Source organism: Mirounga leonina, unplaced genomic scaffold (assembly GCF_011800145.1).
Source record: "Mirounga leonina isolate KUSES-001 unplaced genomic scaffold, KU_Mleo_1.0 Mir_173, whole genome shotgun sequence".
NCBI classification, from domain to species: domain Eukaryota; kingdom Metazoa; phylum Chordata; class Mammalia; order Carnivora; family Phocidae; genus Mirounga; species Mirounga leonina.
This window is the reverse complement of record NW_023270447.1, coordinates 65,357,814-65,376,468: the sequence shown is the minus strand read 5'-3', so window position 1 is coordinate 65,376,468 and position 18,655 is coordinate 65,357,814. Positions and strand designations below refer to the sequence as shown.

The window sequence follows — 18,655 nt, the reverse complement described above, 5'->3', positions numbered from 1 at the left end:
TATGGTCTGACCACGCAAGACCTGGATCAGCCCCCAGGGAAAGCTCTTGGTCAACTGTAAACACCAGGTAAAAGTGGTGACAATGGAGCTGATGACTGGTGAGGAGCAGAGAGGGGGGACAGCGGATGAGCAGTGGGGTCCATGCACGGAGTGGAGGGGACAGGAAGAAACTCAGGCCTTAGGAGGCCGGTGGCTATGTTCACAAAGAAAGTAAGGAGGACTTTTTGCGGCCAGAAGGTAGAAAAGGAAGCGGCTGCTGGAGACAGACCACAGCCCCTGAACGCAGACCCAGGTCCCGCCCAGACCCCGCCTCACCTTCTCGTAGTATCGGATCTCGTATTCGGTGCCGTTAACCCCCGGAGCTCCGACGGGGATGGGCTCCCGCCACGACAGGGACACACTCTGGGGCTCCACTCGGTCCCTGCGGATCTCATCCTCCTCCCAGGGCGCTGAAAGTAAGTAACGCCGGGTTCTCCACGGGATCCCACTGTGGGTCAGGGCCCCTGTGGGCGCTGGAAAGGCGAGGCATGCAGGGAGTGGGGGCGGGGCCAGGTGGGTGGGGCGGGGCCAGAGGCTCTGAGGGGCGGGGTCTGAGCTGTTGAGTCCTGAGACCAGAGGGAAGGGAGGCCGCTCTCACCCCACAGCTCTCAGCTTCCCGGGTCTCTGCGAGGAAGGGAGGGATGGGGGGGGGGGGTAGGGGGTGCCCAAGCCACCTGCTGCTTGCCCACCCCCTGCACTCCAGCTGCCCTAGTGGTGGCTGGTTCTAATCTCCCAGGTCCTTTCTACACTCCCTGTGGTTTGGAGACATTAAAGAGCATAGGAGGCAGGAAAACAACCTACTTAGCTACTCTGACGGTCTGGTCGAGAGGCAATACGCTGGACGCACTAGGGACCGCAGGAAACTACCTCGTCATAATAAAGACCATATATGAAAAGCCACAGCCAACATGCTCAAAGGTGGAAAACTGAAAGCCTTCACTTGAAGATCAGGACCAAGGCAAGGATGTCCACACTTGCCACTTCAATTTAACATATACAGAAGTCCTAGCCAGAGAGCTTAGGGCAAGAGAAAGAAATAAAAGGCATTGAGATTGGAAAGAAAGAAGTAAAATTATTTCAGTCCACAGGTGACATATTCTTATACGTAGAAAATCCTAAAAATTCCACAAAAACACCGTTAGAACTAATAAATGAAGACAGCAAAGATGCAGGATACAAAGTCAACACACAAAAATCAGTCGTGTTCCCACACACTAACAATGGACAATCCGAACAGGAAATGAAGAAAACAATCCCATATACAATTGCAGCAAAAAGAATAAAATACTTAGGAATAAAGTTAATGAAAAACGAGAAAACATTGCTGAAAGAAATTAAAGAAGACACGAATAAATGGAAAGACATCGTGTTTATGAAGTAGAACACTTAATATTGTTACAATGTCCATGCTACCCAAAGTGACCTACAAATTCAACTCAATTCCCATCAAAATCTCAAAGATGTTTTTTTGCAGAAATAGAAATCCTAAAATTCATATGGAAAAATCAAAGGACCATGAATAGCAATATGACCTTGAAAAAGAAAAACAAGGCTAGAGGCCTCACACTTTTTGACTTCAAAAACATTACAAAGCCACCATAATCAAAACAGTTTGGTACTGGTATAGAGACAGAAATACAGACCAACTGAACAGAATAGAGAGCCCAGAAATAAACCCTCACACGCACAGTCTAATGATTTTTGACAAGAGTGCCAAGCTGACACACTGGGGAAAGGACAGTCTTTTCAACAAACAGTGCTGGGAAAACTGATTATCCACATGCAAAGAATGAATTTGGACCCTTACCTTATACCACATACAAAATCTAACATGAAATAAATTACAGACCTAAATATGAGACCTGAAACTATAAAACTCCTGGAAGAAAATAGAGAGGAGGGTGCCTAGGTGGCTAGTCGGTTAAGTGTCTGACTCTTCTTTTTTTTTTTTTTTAAGATATATTTATTTATTTTAAAGGGAGAGTGAGAGAGAGAGAGCACAGGGGGAAGGGCAGAGGGTAAAGGAGGGAGGGAGAGAGAGAATTCCAAGTGGACTCCCTGCTGAGCACAGAGCGTGGCGCAGGGCTCTATCTCACAACCCTGAGATAATGACCTGAGGAGAAATCAAGAGTCCGGACACTCAACTGCCTGAGCCACCAAGGTGTCTCTGTATCCAACAACTTGATCTCAGCTCCGAAGTCTTGATCTCAGGGTCGTGAGTTTGAGCCCTGCATTGTGCTCCATGCAGGGCATGGAGCCTACTTAAATAAAATAATAAAAATATATTTAAAGGACACCTGGGTGGCTTAGTCGGCTAAGTGTTTGACTCTTGATTTCAGCTCAGGTCATGATCTCAGGGTCATGAGATCGGGCCTCACAACAGGCTCTGCACTCAGCACGGAGTCTGCTTGAGAGTCTCTCTCTTTCCCTCCCTTACCCCTTTGTCCCTCCCCCCTCAAGTAATCAATTTTTAAAATATATTAAAAAAAAGAAAAGAGGGGGTACCTGGGTGGCTCAGTCAGTTAAGCATCTGCCTTCGGCTCAGGTCATGATCCCAGGTCCTGGGATCGAGCCCCGCATCGGGCTCCCTGCTCAGCGGGAAGCCTGCTTCTCCCTCTCCCACTCCCCCTGCTTGTGTTCCCTCTCTCGCTGTGTCTCTCTCTGTCAAATAATTAAATAAAAATCTTTAAAAAAAAAAAAGAACATGGATAAACTTTGAAGGCATTAGGTTAAGTGAAATAAGAAAGACAAAGACGAATACTGCATGATTTCACTTATATGTGGAATCTAAAAAAACCAAACTCATAGAAACAGAGAGTAGACTGGTGGTTGCCAAGGGCTAGGGGCTGGGGGAAATGGGAGATGTTGGTCAAAGGGTACAAACTTCCAGTCAGAAGATGAATAAGTTCTAGGGATCTAAGGTACAGCAGCAGGGTGACTCTAGCCAACAATGCTGTGTCATATACTTGAAAATTGCTAAGAGATCTTAAGCGTTCTCATCACACACACACACACACAGTAACTCTGAGAGGTGATGGATGTGTTAACTAACCGTATCATGGTAATCATTCTACAATATATACATATACCAAATCATCACATTGTACACCTTAAACTTATACAAGTTATATGTCAATTATATCTCAATAAAGCTGGAGAAAAAAAGAAAATGTGATATAGACGTACAGTTTTTCTGAATGAACTCATTCAGAAGAAAAAAAAAAAAAAGGGAATCCTGTCACAGGCTATGACATGAATGAACTTGGAGGACGTGATGCCAAGTGATAAGCCAGTCACAAAAAGACAAATACTTCATGATTCCACTTTATGAGTCATCTACAGTCATCAAGCTTAGAAACAGAAGGTAGAATGGGGGGAAAGAGGGCAAAGAGCTTTTGTTCAAAAACAAAGAGTTTTTGTCCAATGGGTGCAGAGTATGAGTTTTGCAAGATGAAAGAGTTCAGAGGTCTGCTGCACAAGGATGTGCATATAGTTAACACTACTGTATACTATACACTTAAAAATGGTTAAGTTGGTAAATTTTATATATTTCTTTCCCCACAATAAAAAAAAATATTGATGCCCAGGTCACACAACCCAAAACAATTAAATCGTCTTTATAGAGAAGGACTCAGGCATTAGTATCTTTTTCTTTTTTTAATCTTCTCGGTGATTCCAATGTGCAGACAACTTTGAGAATCACTAGTCTAGATAATGTTGAATGGACAGTACTGAACTAAAAAAAAAAGGTAATAATGCCTGATCTGAGGCAGGGACCACCAAGTTACTGGGAGGTAAGATCATGGCCTCACTTTAGGTGTGTTGAATAGAGGGGTTTCCAAGAGAAGATACTGGACAGGCAGCTGGATAGGTGGTTTCAGGGCTCACAAAAGGCATCTGGGAATGAAATGAAGATCCAAGAGCCATCAGAGGGTGACTGGATGAAGCTGCCCAGGAGGATGCAGAGAAAGAGAAAGAAAAGCTCTTAGGAAACAAGCATTTAATTTAAGAGGCAGGTAAAGGAAGAGGAGCTCAAAAATGAGGAACCAGAGAGGTAGCAGGAAAACCAGGAGCAAATGAGATCACAGAAGCCCAGGGAAGAGAGCATTTAAGAAGGTTCCCTTCTGACTCTTCCGGTTATGAGCTATTGGTCCATGAGCAAGAGCCTCTGTTTCCTCACGTGTAGAATGGAAAGAATGATGACCTCGTTAGGCTCACTGTGAGAATTTTATGAAGTCATGTATATGAAGAGCTTAGCACGATACACGACACAGAGCACGCACGCCATGCAGGCTTACCCCCAAGAGGAACCCATGGTTGACAGTGTCATCTGCTGAGAAGAGACAGGGTAAGACCATGATTCAAAGTGCCCTCTGGCTTTAACAAAGTGGAGGGTCCTGGTGACTTCAGGGGATTGAGGGAAGCAGATACCAGGTGGCGATGGGCCAAGGAAGTGGAGACGGGGCATTTATAGCTCACTCTTTGAAGAGTGCATAAAGATGGCTTCTAGTTGTAAATGGTAACCATCTAGCAGCCCCCACCCTCCAGTCTCTCTCAAATTCTAATTAAAACATAAAGGTACAGAAAGAATTGAAAACCTAGAACACTGGGCGCCTGGGTGGCTCAGTCGGTTAAGCGACTGCCTTCGGCTCAGGTCATGATCCCAGGGTCCTGGGATCGAGTCCCACATCGGGCTCCCTGCTCAGCGGGGAGTCTGCTTCCCCTCTCCCATTCCCCCTGCTTGTGTTCCCTCTCTCGCTGTGTCTCTCTCTGTCAAATAAATAAATAAAATCTTTAAAAAAAAAAGAAAGAAAGAAAGAAAGAAAACCTAGAACACTGCCATAAACTAATCTTGACAGCTGATTGCCGGAATGGGGGAGGGTGGTGGAGTGCTATATCTCCACCTAGGAGAAAACCAGTGAAACTAGATTGAAAAGTGCAATTGTAGTGAACCCCCAGGCTACGGTGCCCACAGAGTGACCCTGCCTCCCATCCTAAAAATAACTTGAAAGATCTTTTATCCCTCCTCCCACTGTCTGACCCTTAAAAAAAGGCAAGGTCTTTGTCAACCGGACAATGCATATAGCCATCACTCTCTTGCACAGCTGCTCTGGAGGAAGAGTGTTCTACCTATTCCCCAGGAGTGCCTCTCAGCCTAAATCCACTTGGAGATGGTAGCTCGCAGAAAAGACATGGGTTCAAGGGGGGAGAAGTGAGGAAGCATCCGATGAGGAGGCACAGCCCCTTGCAGATACGGATGGACAGCACAGATAGGAAGAGGCTAGGAATGTCATTTTTTAGAACTGCGTTTGTTGAAAGCATCAGAATGGCCAGGATACAGAGGTGGGAGAAGGTTCCCATTTCAACCCCACAGAGACACATTAGATGAAAGCCTGCTAACTCCAGAAAATGGAGCTGAAAACCAAGCCCAAGTACCTACTTTCCCGCTGCAGATCAGTGATGAAATTCGGTCAGCAGCCAAGTGGGACCAAGAACACAGCACACATTACTGGAAAACCATTCAACAGCCATGGCCCCCTTCCTTGCCTGCTTTTGATTCAGGGTGTACTGTCTCCCCCCACGGGACTCAGGTTAATTCTGATTGTTCTAAAGTATCTGTGTGCACCCATTTCCTGTAACAATGATTGGGGTCGGGCTTGTAACCCAGTTCTGGCCAACACAAGGAGTAATCAGCTAAGGGGAGGATGGATTCTGGGAAAGGTTTCTTGCTCTTAAAATGATACCTACAGGGTGCCTGGGTGGCTCAGTTGGTTAAGCGACTGCCTTCGGCTCAGGTCATGATCCTGGAGTCCCTGGATCGAGTCCCACATCGGGCTCCCTGCTCGGCGGGGAGTCTGCTTCTCCCTCTGACCCTCCCCCCTCTCATGTGCTCTCTCTCTCATTCTCTCTCTCAAATAAATAAATAAATAAAATCTTTAAAAAAAAATGATACCTACAAGGAAGAAACAGTTCTTTTTCTGCTCTAGATGGTAAGGATGTGATGTCTGAAGCTGCTGCATTCAACTTGCCACCATAAGGGAGCCAGCCTAATGTGATAAGGATGGCACAGTAGAAAGACAGAAAGAACCTGGGTCCTTGAGGACCCTGATGAGCTGCCGAAGTAACCATGGTCTATCTCCACTCTTAGATAAGCTAAGAAAGCGTTTTTAGGGTGGCGCCTGGGTGGCTTGGTCAGTTAAGCATCTAACTCTTTGATTTTGGCTCAGGTCATGATCTCAGGGTCATGAGATCAAGCCCCATGTGGGGTTCCATGCTCAGCACGGAATCTGCCTGGGATTCTCTCCCTCTCCCTCTGTCCCTCCCCCTGTTCCCTCTCTCTCTCTCAAAAAATAAATAAATAAATAAAATATTTTAAAAATCATTTCTAGTTGGGCACCTGGGTGGCTCAGTTGGTTAAGCAACTGCCTTCGGCTCAGGTCATGATCCTGGAGTCCCTGGATCGAGTCCCGCATCAGGCTCCCTGCTCGGCAGGGAGTCTGCTTCTCCCTCTGACCCTCCCCCCTCTCATGTGCTCTCTCTCATTCTCTCTCTCAAATAAAATAAATAAAATCTTTAAAAAAAAAATCATTTCTAGTTAAACACCAGCTGGATTGAGATTTATTGTTACTTGCAGCTGAAAGCCTTACAAACCAACCCAAGGGACAATTCACACATTGGGTTTTTTGGCAGACACTAGCTATCTCCTTGTTCAAGAACAAGGAAACAGAAAACACCAAGAAATCGGGCTCATGAGAAAAACCTTTTGGAATAAATGAACAGTAAAATTATTCTGAAGATCCAGGAGGAGCAGCTTCTTCCGAGGGATTTAGTGTGACAGAGAAACAAGTGAGGCGATTGTCTGGCATCTGCAAGAAGAGGAGAGAAAACACAGCCTCCCCAAAGAGGGAGCAGAAGGTCATGAAGGCACAACAGGCGGAGAAGAAAAAGAAGATCGGGGGGAGGTACAAGTGGAGAGGGTGAGTGCGGCCCGTGGGGAAACTACAGGTGCATTAGTGAAACCGAAGCATTTAAAAGAAAAGGCGCTGCAAACATAAGGGATTTTGACAGAATCACACGCAGGATGGGAACATCAAGTAGACAAGAAGAAGGCAGTAGAAATGAAGAGTATATTTACCTTATACATGGAGAATGAGAGAGCAAAACGGAGCACGGAAATAATACACATTGCTTTCAAGTAGCCATGAAGTAATTGCTGACCCTACCCTTTCACAACAAAGAAAACCTCAGTGGTGACTTTAAAGATTTTTTATTTACTTATTTGCGACAGAGAGAATGAGAGAGACAGAGAACACATGAGAGGGGGAGGGTCAGAGGGAGAAGCAAGCTCCCCGCCGAGCAGGGAGCCCGATGTGGGACTCGATCCAGGGACTCGACCCAGGGACTCGATCCAGGGACTCGACCCAGGGACTCGATCCAGGGACTCGACCCAGGGACTCGACCCAGGGACTCGATCCAGGGACTCGATCCCGGGACTCCAGGATCATGACCTGAGCCGAAGGCAGACGCTTAACAAACTGAGCCACCCAGGCGCCCCTCAGTGGTGACTTTAAAAAGGAAAAGTTGTGCAAACTTCTTTCTCTAAGCATGGAGCAAGAAAATTGGAAACAAAAATAAACGCATATCATCCAGAAATTGAAACACATTCTCTAAAATAAATTCAGGCAAAACAGCACTACGAGAAGAAAACCACAGGTCTAAATCTTCATGACCTTGAACCAGGCAGTGTTTCTTCGATAGGAAACCAAAGGCACAGGCACCCCAAGATTTCACCAAAATGTCAAACTCAGAGCTTCAAAAGACACGACTCAAAGCGAAAGACAGGTGTCTGCCAGCAGCATGACTGGGGGGCGGGCACAACGGGGGAAGGTGGGCAAAAGGTTCAAATTTCCAGTTATAAAACAAGTAAGTCCTGGGGCGCAATGTACGGCACGGTGACTCCAGTTAACAATACCATGTTGTGGGGCGCCTGGGTGGCTCAGTCAGCGAAGCCTCTGCCTTCGGCTCAGGTCATGATCCCAGGGTCCTGGGATCGAGCCCCGCGTCGGGCTCCCTGCTCCACGGGAAGCCTGCTTCTCCCTCTCCTCCCGGCTTGTGCTCTCTCTCTCTCCCCGCTTCCCTTAAATAAATAAAATCTTTTTTTTTTTAAGATTTTATTTATTTATTTGAGAGAGAGACAGAGATAGGGAGAGAGAGCACACTCTCAAGGGGGCCCTCGTCCAGTATGATGTCCTTCTGAAAAGGGGAGATTTGGACACGGAGGCAGACACTCACGGAGGCGAGACAATATGAAGACCCACAGGGAGAAGAGGCCGTGTGACTGGAACCTGCATCTACATGCCAAGGAGGAGGACGGACTGCCAGCAAACACGGGAGGCTCGAAGCAAGGGAGGATCCTCCCCCGGAACAGTCGGAGAGCTCTCTGCTCGGCTGCCACCTTGATTTCAGACTTGCAGCTTCAGCAAGTGGCAGACTGCACATTGCTTTGGTTTGAAGCCATCTGATATTTGGTACTGTGACAGCAGTCTTAGAGAACTAGAAAGGCCGGGCGCCTGGGTGGCTCAGTCATTAAGCGTCTGCCTTCGGCTCAGATCATGATCCCAGGGTCCCGGGATCGAGCCCCGCATCGGGCTCCCTGCTCGGCGGGAAGCCTGCTTCTCCCTTACCCAGTCCCTCTGCTTGTGTTCCTTCTCTCACTGTGTCTCTCTCTGTCAAATAAATAAATAAAATCTTTAAAAAAAAAAAAAGAAAACTAGAAAGGCCTTAGAAAACTTAGAAAAATACCAAGGCCTAATATCCAGAATATATATATTAAAAAAGAGAGAGCGAGCGAGCTCATAACTCAATGACAAAAAGAAAACCCAGCACATGAAAAGATGTTCAACGTCACCAGTCATTAAGGAGATGCAAACCCAAAGCACAGTGAGATCCCACTCCACACCCACCAGGATGGCCGTAACCAACAAAAACACAAACCGGTTTCGGCGCCGAGGTGGAGAGACTGGAGCCCCTGTACATTGCTGGCGGGAATGTCAAATGGCACGGATGCTTTGGAAGACAGCTTGGCAGTCCCACAAGAAGTTCATCGGTTCCTCAAGAAGATAAAAAGCTACTGTATGTTTTAGTCAGCTCCGGCTGCCGTAACGAGACACCACAGACTCCGAGGCATCAACAACAAAGATGAATTTTTTCCACAGTTCTAGAGGCTAGAACTCCCAGATCGAGAGGTTTACAGATTTGTATCTATAGTATTCTGGTAAGCACTCTCTTCCTGACTTGCAGACAACTGTGTCTTGCTGTGCCCTGTCTTGGGCTTCCTTTTGTGTAGGCACAGAGAGAGCACGGGAGCTCTGGAGTCTCTTCCTCTTCTGTAAGGACGCCAGTCCCATGGGCTTAGGGCCCCACCCTTACGATCTCATTAACCTTACTTCCTCAAAGGCCCTATCTCCAAAGAGAGTCACATTGCGGGTTAGGGCTTCAACCTATGAATCTGGGGGAGACACAATTCAGTCTATAACATCATGGGACCTAGCATTTCCACTCCTACGTATACACTCAAGAGAACTGAAAACATGTCTCTACAAAATCGTGTACATGACTATTCATAGCAGCGTTATTCATAATAGCCAAAAGGTAGAAAAACTGCCCATAAACTGATGAATGGATAAACAAAATTGTGGTATACAATGGAATATTACTCAGCCATATAAGGGAATGGTGTACTGATACACGTTACAACATGGACAAACCTTGAAAACATTATGCTAAACAACAACAAAAAAGGCAGACACAAAAGTCAACATACTGTATAAGTCTATGTATATGAGATGCCCAGAATAGGCAAATCTATAGAGACAGAAAGTAGATTAGCAGTTACTAGGTGCTAGAGGGGGTGGGAGGAATGGGGAGTAACTATTAATAGGTTTCTTTTGGGGGTGATCAGAATGTTCTGGAATTAGACAGTGTGGGTTGCATAACTATGTGAATATATGAAAAAGCACTGAACTGTACACTTTAAAAGGTATGTGAAATTTTAGGGTATGTGAATATCTCCTCAAAAAAGTGACTATACTAAGGATGTGATATATAGGTATAAAAACATACTGGACGTGACCAAACTTATACTCAGAGGAAAATTCATAGGCTTAAAATACGAAAACAAAACTGGGGCACCTGGGTGGCTCAGTCGTTAAGTGTCTGCCTCCGGCTCGGGTCATGATCCCAGGGTCCTGGGATCAAGCCCCGCATTGGGCTCCCTGCTCCACGGGAAGCCTGCTTCCCCCTCTCCCACTCTCCCTGCTTGTGTTCCCTCTCTCGCTGTCTCTCTCTCTCTGTCAAATAAATAAACAAAATCTTTTAAAAAAATATGAAAACAAAACTAAGCACTGAACTCACCTAGAAAAAGACTTCAGGAAAGCAACAGGATGGTATTAATAAAGGTAAAACCATAAAATAAGTGACAAAAGTACAGAACATTGGAATTGATAAACTGAAGAACTGATTCTTTATCATAACCAGTAAAATAAATCTCTGGCAAGGATAATTAACTAAAAAGAAATCTCAAACATATAACATGAAGAATGAAAAAGCAGAGTTAACTACAGATACTGAGGAAAGTTTTAAAATGTACATTTCTAGGCTACTGAATAAGAAAAAGATCATCAAAATATTTGCTATGAAAACACAAAGTAACAAAACTGATCCAAAAAGTATGGAAAAGGTTGAGAATATCATCCAACTTTCCCCTAAAGAAGGTGCAGGGCCCCGAAAGCGATTTTGCACACCTTCAGAGAATGATAATTATGGTATTTAAACTGTTGCAGAGCAGAGAAAAAGAAGAGATTTTTCTTGATGCCTTTTACAAAGCCAGCAAAACTTGACAAATGCTAAAAACTTGACAAAGAACACAATAAAAAAAAAAGCACTAATCTCTCTTGTAAATGTACATGGAAAGAAATAGTAAAATATAAGCAAATTAATTCAGCAAAGTATTAAAAGAATAATACACTCAAATCCAGTAGGGTATAATCTGGGAATGCAAAAAGAGCTCACATTGAAAAACCCATGAATAGAATTCATCGTGCCAATAGGTCAGAGGAGAAAAAACATGCAGTCATCTTGAAAGATGCTTAAGAAGCATTTTATAAAATTAACATCCATTTCTGATTTTTTTTTTAAGTTCAGTAAAAAGTGAAAGCATTATATGGCCAAGTGGCTAAAAGCACAAGGTGTCTACTTACTAACTGGGTGACTGTGGACAAATCACTTATGCTCTCAGGCCTCAGTTTCCTTATTTGAAAGATGATTATCCTTCTATTTCAATGAATGAATGTAGAAAATCATATTGCACAGGGCCAATACCAACCACAGAGCACCACTCAATCAGTGGAAGCTTAGTATTTTTATTAGTAAAATGGAAACAGCATCTCCTCAACAGGATTTTTAAATCCATCTATATCAAAACAGGATTGTTAATATGAAATACCAGATAAAAATCTCATATCACATATATTACACAAAAGGGGTTTTATAGTAGATCGTTCTAGATATGAATATAGAGATAGAAAAAAAAATGTGGAAGGATATACTCCAAGATATTAATAGTTGTATAGCTCTGGGTGAACCGGATTATGGGTGCTTTTTTCTTTTTCTATATTGAATTTTTTTTAATGTAAATGCAATAGCAAATGTTAAGTCACAGTAGAGATAGTAAAAAACATAACAAAACTGTTATTCCAGAAAACCAGACAAATTGGAAATCTCTCCCAAAAGGCAGAGAAAATAGATTAAGAGCTAAAAATGATAAAGGGTGTGACAAGATTTGAGAATCAGAAAATGGATGTACAACCTAAGGCTTAGAGAGATTCCTAGAGAGACATTGGAGCTATCAGAAATTCTAGTCAAAACAGTAACAGAAAAAAAGTTCTTATTCCTCAGGAATAAAAAACTGTGTGCAAAGCAAAAGTTTTACTAGGTACCAGCCAAACTCAATGAAGAGAGATCAATATTGGTTAAATTTTATTTTCACTAGTAGGTGAAAGAATTATACAAATACACACGCCCAAGCTACTTACACAAGAATAAAATATCACCCTGGCCTCAGACCTCCCCGCAACACAGCTGCCAGAAAACTGGGAAGTGGAGTCACAAACCAAACACATCTCAGATAAGAAAAGACCCGGAAACCCTACCACTCACTTATCCTTCTTGCAAAGGACACTTGAAGGATTACTTGAAGGTGTACCCCAGCCGGGCGAGAGACAAATGAAAAGTCAGTTTCAGGAACCGGGGAAGGCGTAGCACGAAAGGAGTGTAGGTCTTCATTTCCTCATCTCGATTCCAGACTCAGAAATGTGACTGCTACGGGTTGACCAGTGACTTCTGGCGTCCCTACAGCCTGACCCTGCTGTGCCTCCTTGCTCTTCTCCAAGACCAGGGAAGAGGGTGACCGACGCGGCAGGGATGGAGGCTGGGGGACACACGACAGAACCCCTCTTTCTGAGACAGGAGAGGAGGAGGGACGATTCTGCTCTTCTGGCTGAAATTTTTGAAAAGGGCGGGCAGAAGCCTGCGGGGCTGTCCGCCTCTGTCCCCTGGGGGAGTGTGGTGCTGGGGCTCTCCGCCAGGTCGGGAGCTGGGGCGCCCGCCGGCTCCCGCAGACCCTCCCCCGAGACGCCCGCCCCCGCTCTGGCCCAGCGGCAGCGAGTCGCCCGCGTCCTCAGTCCCTCCCCCGGGGCCTCCGGGAAGGGCCGGCCGTCGGCGGGGGTCCCCGCGGTCAGGGATGTTTGCTGGGCGGGGCTCGCCTCCCGGAGAGACGCGGCGGGCGGCCTTACCCCCGGGCCCCGTGGACACGGTGACCTGCGCGTAGGTGGCTCCCGCGGCGGCAGCCGGGCCCGACACGCCGTTGAGCGCCGCCACGCGCACGGTGTAGCGCGCCCCGGGCCGCAGGTGGAGCAGCGTGGCGGCGCGCTCCCGCAGCCCCGCCTGGCGCGGCACGAAGGCCACGCGCGGCCCGCACGGCTCGCACGCGCCCCCCGGGCCCTCGCGGCCGCAGCGCAGGCACAGCAGCGAGTACGTGACGTCCGAGCGGCCGCCCGAGTCGGCCGGCGGCAGCCAGCGCAGCCTCAGCGCCAGCGGCGAGCGGCTCAGGCTGTACTGTAGGTCCCGCGGCGCCGACGGCGGCCCTGGGGGGCGGGGGGCGCCGTCAGCGGGGGGCGGGGCTAGTGGAGGGGGAGGGGCAGGAGGGGCGGGGGGGGTGCGGAGGGCCGGGGTGGTGTGCGGCCAGGGAGGGGGGCGCGGGGGCCGGTGAGGTGGGAGGAGGGGAGTGAGGGGAGGAGGAGGAGGATGCACGACGGAGCACAGAGTGTAAGGGGCAGGAGTCCCCCTCCTGGCTGGGGCGCAGGGTGAGGTGACGGCGGGGGTGGAGGGGGGCAGTCCACGCACGACCAGTCAAGAAGCCTCACCTCACCCCTCGGTCTCGGGACTCTTGTCCTGGTTTTTCCAACCGCAGGCCCCGGCCCCCATCCCCACCCCAGGCTCCCCTCCCTCCGCCCCGCCGCCTGGGTCGCCGGTCCCCATGCGCCCCAGGCTCCCCAGTGCAGAGCCCCGTGCCCTCGGCAACCCCTCCACCAGGCCTTTCCGGACTCTTCCCCCCCGCCCCCCGCGAACGCTTTCGGGAGGGGCACTCACGGGTGCAGGAGGCCGAGGGCGGCTCGGTGGGCGAGCGCGCGTAGCTGTCCTGGCACACGCAGAACGTGGAGGCGTTTTCCAGGGCCCGGCTGTGCTCTGGGCACGGGGAGCAGAGCAGCCGGCGCGAGGACAACTTGTAAAACCCTGGGGGACAGGCTGCGGGGCGAAGCCACGTGAGGAGGGGGTCTCCTCCACAGCTTCTCTCTCCCCCACTTTCTTGCCTGCCCCATTAGGGTGAGTTTATGTCCTGGAATTGTGCCGGCAAAGGGGGTCTCAGCTACTCCAGCCCTGACCCAACAGCCCGGTACTACCTAACCCTTAGTAAGTGCTTACTGTGTGCCGAACACTGAGTATTTTACTTTTAGTAATTCATTTAATGCTCACAACAGCCTGTGAGGTATGTACTTTATCCTTATTTTTAAAATGAGGAAATTAAGGCTCAGAGAGGTTCAGTAACTTGCCCAATGTCCCACAGCTAGTAGGTGGTGGGATTCCAACCCAAGCAGACACCATGCCACCCTATTGCCCATTGGAAGAAAATAAGCCCAACTCTCTAGTCTTGATGTGAGGCCAGAAGAGAGGTGCCTCCAAGGGGTGTGTCACAGCTCCCCAGGGACAGACACCCACAAACTCCTAGTTACACACACACACACACACACACTCTCACACTGTTGTCGGAGCCCATCCTCCCACCACTAGCATTTGGGGTTCATCATCACAAATCCTCAACTGACACCCTTGGTTGCAGGTTGGAAGTGGAGCCGGCCAGGTGGAGGGGAGTAGACAGGAGGAGGGTGAAGTTTCCCTGGTTCTAGTCTTGACACCCTCCTCAATGACTTTGCTTCTATCACTTCTCTGCTTCTCTCGCCTCACCCAGGACATGGGTTGTTAAGAGCACAGGCTTTTGTATCTGGACAACCTGGGTTTGCAGCTGAGTTGTACTGCTTAGTTGCTGGTGGCCTCAGGCAGATTGCTTGACCTCTCTGAGCCTTGCATAGAATACCCACCTCAAACATGTTGGTGGGGGACTAGCTGAGATGAAGTGTAAGCTGCTTAGCCCAGTGCAGACAACATGCACACTACAGTGGTCGTAATTACTGTTCCTCCATCACAGGCCTAAAGTGGAAACTGCTAAACACCCACTTGAAAAATTTTCTCACCAGCTGGGCCAGGCGGGAGGGAGGCCGTGGCTCCTGGCCCTTCCTCTGGGAGTTTGGGTGACTCTCACATTGTTCCCTGCCCCCACCCAGCTGGCCTTTCTAGTTTAGCTGGTTCTGGAAGGCTGGCGGCTCTCCAGCCCCAAGAAGACACTATACAACAGAGGGGATGCAGACGAGCCCTCAGGAAGAATGTTCGGCCGTTTGAGGAAGAAGGGAGTAGGCTGAGGGTTTCGATCTGGAAGCCTTTAGGCTTGGGAGGTTCCATCTTGCTGAGTCCTTGGGCAGCACAGCTTTGGGCGGGGTCTCTGAAGCCCCAGGGGCTTTGGAACTATCTGCCTTCAGAACAGAGCATGGGACTCACTAACAAGGTGGTCTGGTGGGCAATAGCAGCTCCCACTGGGACTCAGGTGGCCTGGGTTCCCCTGTTCGCCCCGCCACTCCCTACGCCTCTCTGGCCTCAAGAAACCATCAGTCAGGGGTGCCTGGGTGGCTCAGTCGTTAAGCGTCTGCCTTCGGCTCAGGTCATGATCCCGGGGTCCTGGGATTGAGCCCCGCGTCGGGCTCTCCGCTCTGCAGGAAGCCTGCGTCTCCCTCTCCCACTCCCCCTGCTTGTGTTCCCTCTCTCGCTGTGTCTCTCTCTGTCAAATAAATAAATAAAATCGTTAAAAAAAAAAAAAAGAAAAGAAACCATCAGTCAGGTGGAGATAAAACCATGGTCTGCCAACCTACGCTGTGAAGTCAGAGCCAGGATCTGTTTGCAGGGTCTCACATCGGTTGGAAAAAAGGACCAGGGGCTCCCTTTCTCTGCGTGTTTGTGGACATCTGCAGTCCCAGAGATGTGTGTCCCAGCAGAGACAGCAGTGGTTATCTCTACTTTGACAGGCTCCGTTTAGAAGAGGTTTGTGTTGAGGGGCAGACTCATGAAGCCTCCTGACTCCCGGCCCCTCCCCCTCTTCCTCAAGGTCAGAGTCAAGTGTCAGAGATCACCTAGTTCAACTCCACTGGCCTGGTCCTCCAGCAGCTTTCCTAGCAGGAGCCACAGTCTTTGCTCAGAAATGGGGAGCCCACCTTCTTCTGTGCCTCTGCTGAATGGCACTAGCAGTGAGAAGGGGCTTCCTTATGTTGAGTCCAAATTAGCCCCCCTGTCTGTAATCCCCCCCTCATGCCACCCTGTGTCAGGGCCTCTGTGTCCCCGTGGAGACTTAGCATATCTGCTTGGGTCACTCTGCTCCAGGGCAGTCCTATAGAGATTTGAAGACACATGTTGTACACCCTGATTCCCCACCCCACCTCCCCAGGGAAGCCCCCAGTCTTTAATTCCTCCAGTGGCTGGGAGAGGGTAAATAAAAGAGAGAAACAAAAGGGAGAACACCTTTGTTCTATCCCCTCCACATGCGTCTACTTTAGATAGGGCTCTGTACTTAGCTGTAGAAGGCACTGGCAGGCCTTCACTGTCTAAACACAAATCTGACCATCTCACTTCCCTTCTTAAAACCCACCACCGGGGGCGCCTGGGCGGCTCAGTTGGTTAAGCAATTGCCTTTGGCTCAGGTCATGATCCTGGAGTCCCGGAATCGAGTCCCACATTGAGTCCCACATTGAGTCCCACATCGAGTCCCACATCGGGCTCCCTGCTCGGTGGGGAGTCTGCTTCTCCCTCTGATCCTCCCCCTCTCATGCTCTCTGTCTCCCATTCTCTCTCTCAGATAAATAAATAAAAAATCTTTAAAAACAAACAAACAAACAAAAACCCACCACCACCCCACCCATGCCACACTAAACCCTTTCACACCTCTGGCTCTTGTCCTATAACATTTTGCTCCCCTTTCTCCTGGCAAACTGCTACATTTCTCCAGACCCCAGTTCAAATTAATACCTCCCTTGTGAAGCTCTCCCTGGCATTGTCCCCAGCTCCCTACGCTTCAAGACACAGCTGACACCATTATAAGTGGCTTTTGTCTAGTCTCAGCTTAAGTCAGAAGCGGGACTGGGTTCCTGAGAGAGTGTGTGTGTGTGTGTGTGTGTATGTGATTGCATGATTGCCCACAATGTGTATCCAAGCCCCCTCCTCCAGACCCGGATCCATTCATTGGATGATTTTTTTTTAGCACCTACTGTGAACCAGGTGCTCTGGAGCGAGGCTCTGGAGATAGAGTACATAAAACAGACCAGGATCCCACTGTCCATTGGCCCAGATGCTCTCCTCTCACCCACCTCACAGGGAGAAGAGAGGCTGTCAGATGGTAATTCCCTCAAGGTCTGGCCATCAAACCCACAAACCTCCATCTACACCCACCTTCCCTCTCCTCCTTCCTTCCAGGCCCAGAGGAGGGGATGGGCCACCTCCTGTTGAAGGCCTCCAGCCCCTCCTCCTCCACTCTGGGTCCAGCTCCTTCTCCTCCTCCCAGACTATATTCCATCAGTCACATGACTCCTAATTCTTACATCACTCCTTCTCTACCAGGTCTTCCTAGTGACAGAACAAGGGAGTGGAGCAGTAAAAGTGGTCCATTTAGGGTGCAGATAATAAGGGCATTATCTATAGAGTATTAAAAAACAATAAAACTGGGGCACCTGGGTGGCTCAGTTGGCTAAGCATCTGCCTTCGGCTCAGGTCATGATCCCGGGGTCCTGGGATCGAGCCCCGAATCATAGGGCTCCCTGCTCAGTGGGGAGTCTGCTTGTCCCTCTCCCTCTGCCCCTCCCCCTGCTTGTGCACTCTCTCTCTTGCTCACTCTCTCTCTCTCTCAAATAAATAAAAAGAAATATATTTAAAAAAACAATAAAACTGGCTAAAACATGGCCTGATCTTTATTAGCAACAAGCATCAGCAATTCTAAACAATGTCAGTAATAAAATACATCCCCCTGGGGCAGACTGCTCCCACCACGCCCCACTTGGTACCCCACTGGCTCCTTCCTCAGCAGATAAACAAGGCCCCTGTCTACAGTCAAAATCTTCTCTCAACCCAGTGTCCTCTTTAAGATACCACCCCCTCCCCTCGCCTTTCAAATCCAGCCTTCCAGGAGTTATGTATATTCCCTGACTCTAGCTCCACATCTTCCTCCATCCCCCAACCTACTGCAGCCTGGTCTCTCTCTCTCTCCCCATCACTCTCTCTCTCCATTGCTCTTGCCTGGGCCACCAAGCAGACACTGTCCAAACCTCTCCTGACCTGAGTGCTTGCCAACACTCTAAGCTGTTCCTTCCAGGACCCCTCCGTCTCCCCGGGCTGCCATGAAATCATGCTCTTCTGGATCTCCTCTAACCACTGATTCTTCCTCAAAGTCCTTCTTTTTGGGCTTCAATTCTTCTATGTATGCCCCCTTAAATACTGCTGTTGTGTGAGACTCCATCATTGGCCCTCTTGCTTCTTACCTCACCTTGGTCTGTCCCAACCATACCCATGGCTCCAAATAGCACCTATGTCTGTGTTGCTGAGCTCCAGACTCACTTTCTAGCTACCTCCACTTGAACGCACCACAGACACCATAAATTTGATGTCCATCAGTGTCCCGTGTTCTCTACCCCAGTGAATGATCCTCTGTCCATTCAATCCTCTAGAAGCATACAAATCAAAAAGGACTCTTCCCTCCTTCCATGTCACATGGTCACCAAGTGCTGTGGATGTGTCTCATTATCCCATCCATCCTCCTGTCTCAATGATCTCTGCTACTACTGCCTCAGTTCAGACCTTCTGCTCTTTCTTCTGGACCACTGTGCCATCTTTTTCTGGCCTTTAATCCTTC

General features: G+C 48.5%; 1 protein-coding gene across 1 annotated transcript in view; it reads right to left on the bottom strand.

Annotated features, from left to right (window-relative positions):
- Positions 1–18,655, bottom strand: part of EPHA10 (EPH receptor A10) — a 37,711-nt gene that overhangs the window by 13,400 nt on the left and 5,656 nt on the right. Inside the window, exons 4-6 of the mRNA XM_035020188.1 lie at positions 13,747–13,902; positions 12,891–13,241; positions 316–449 (exon numbers count right to left, since the gene is read on the bottom strand). Of these exons, the coding sequence (XP_034876079.1) occupies positions 316–449; positions 12,891–13,241; positions 13,747–13,902 (641 nt within the window). The remainder of the gene's footprint in view (positions 1–315; positions 450–12,890; positions 13,242–13,746; positions 13,903–18,655) is intronic.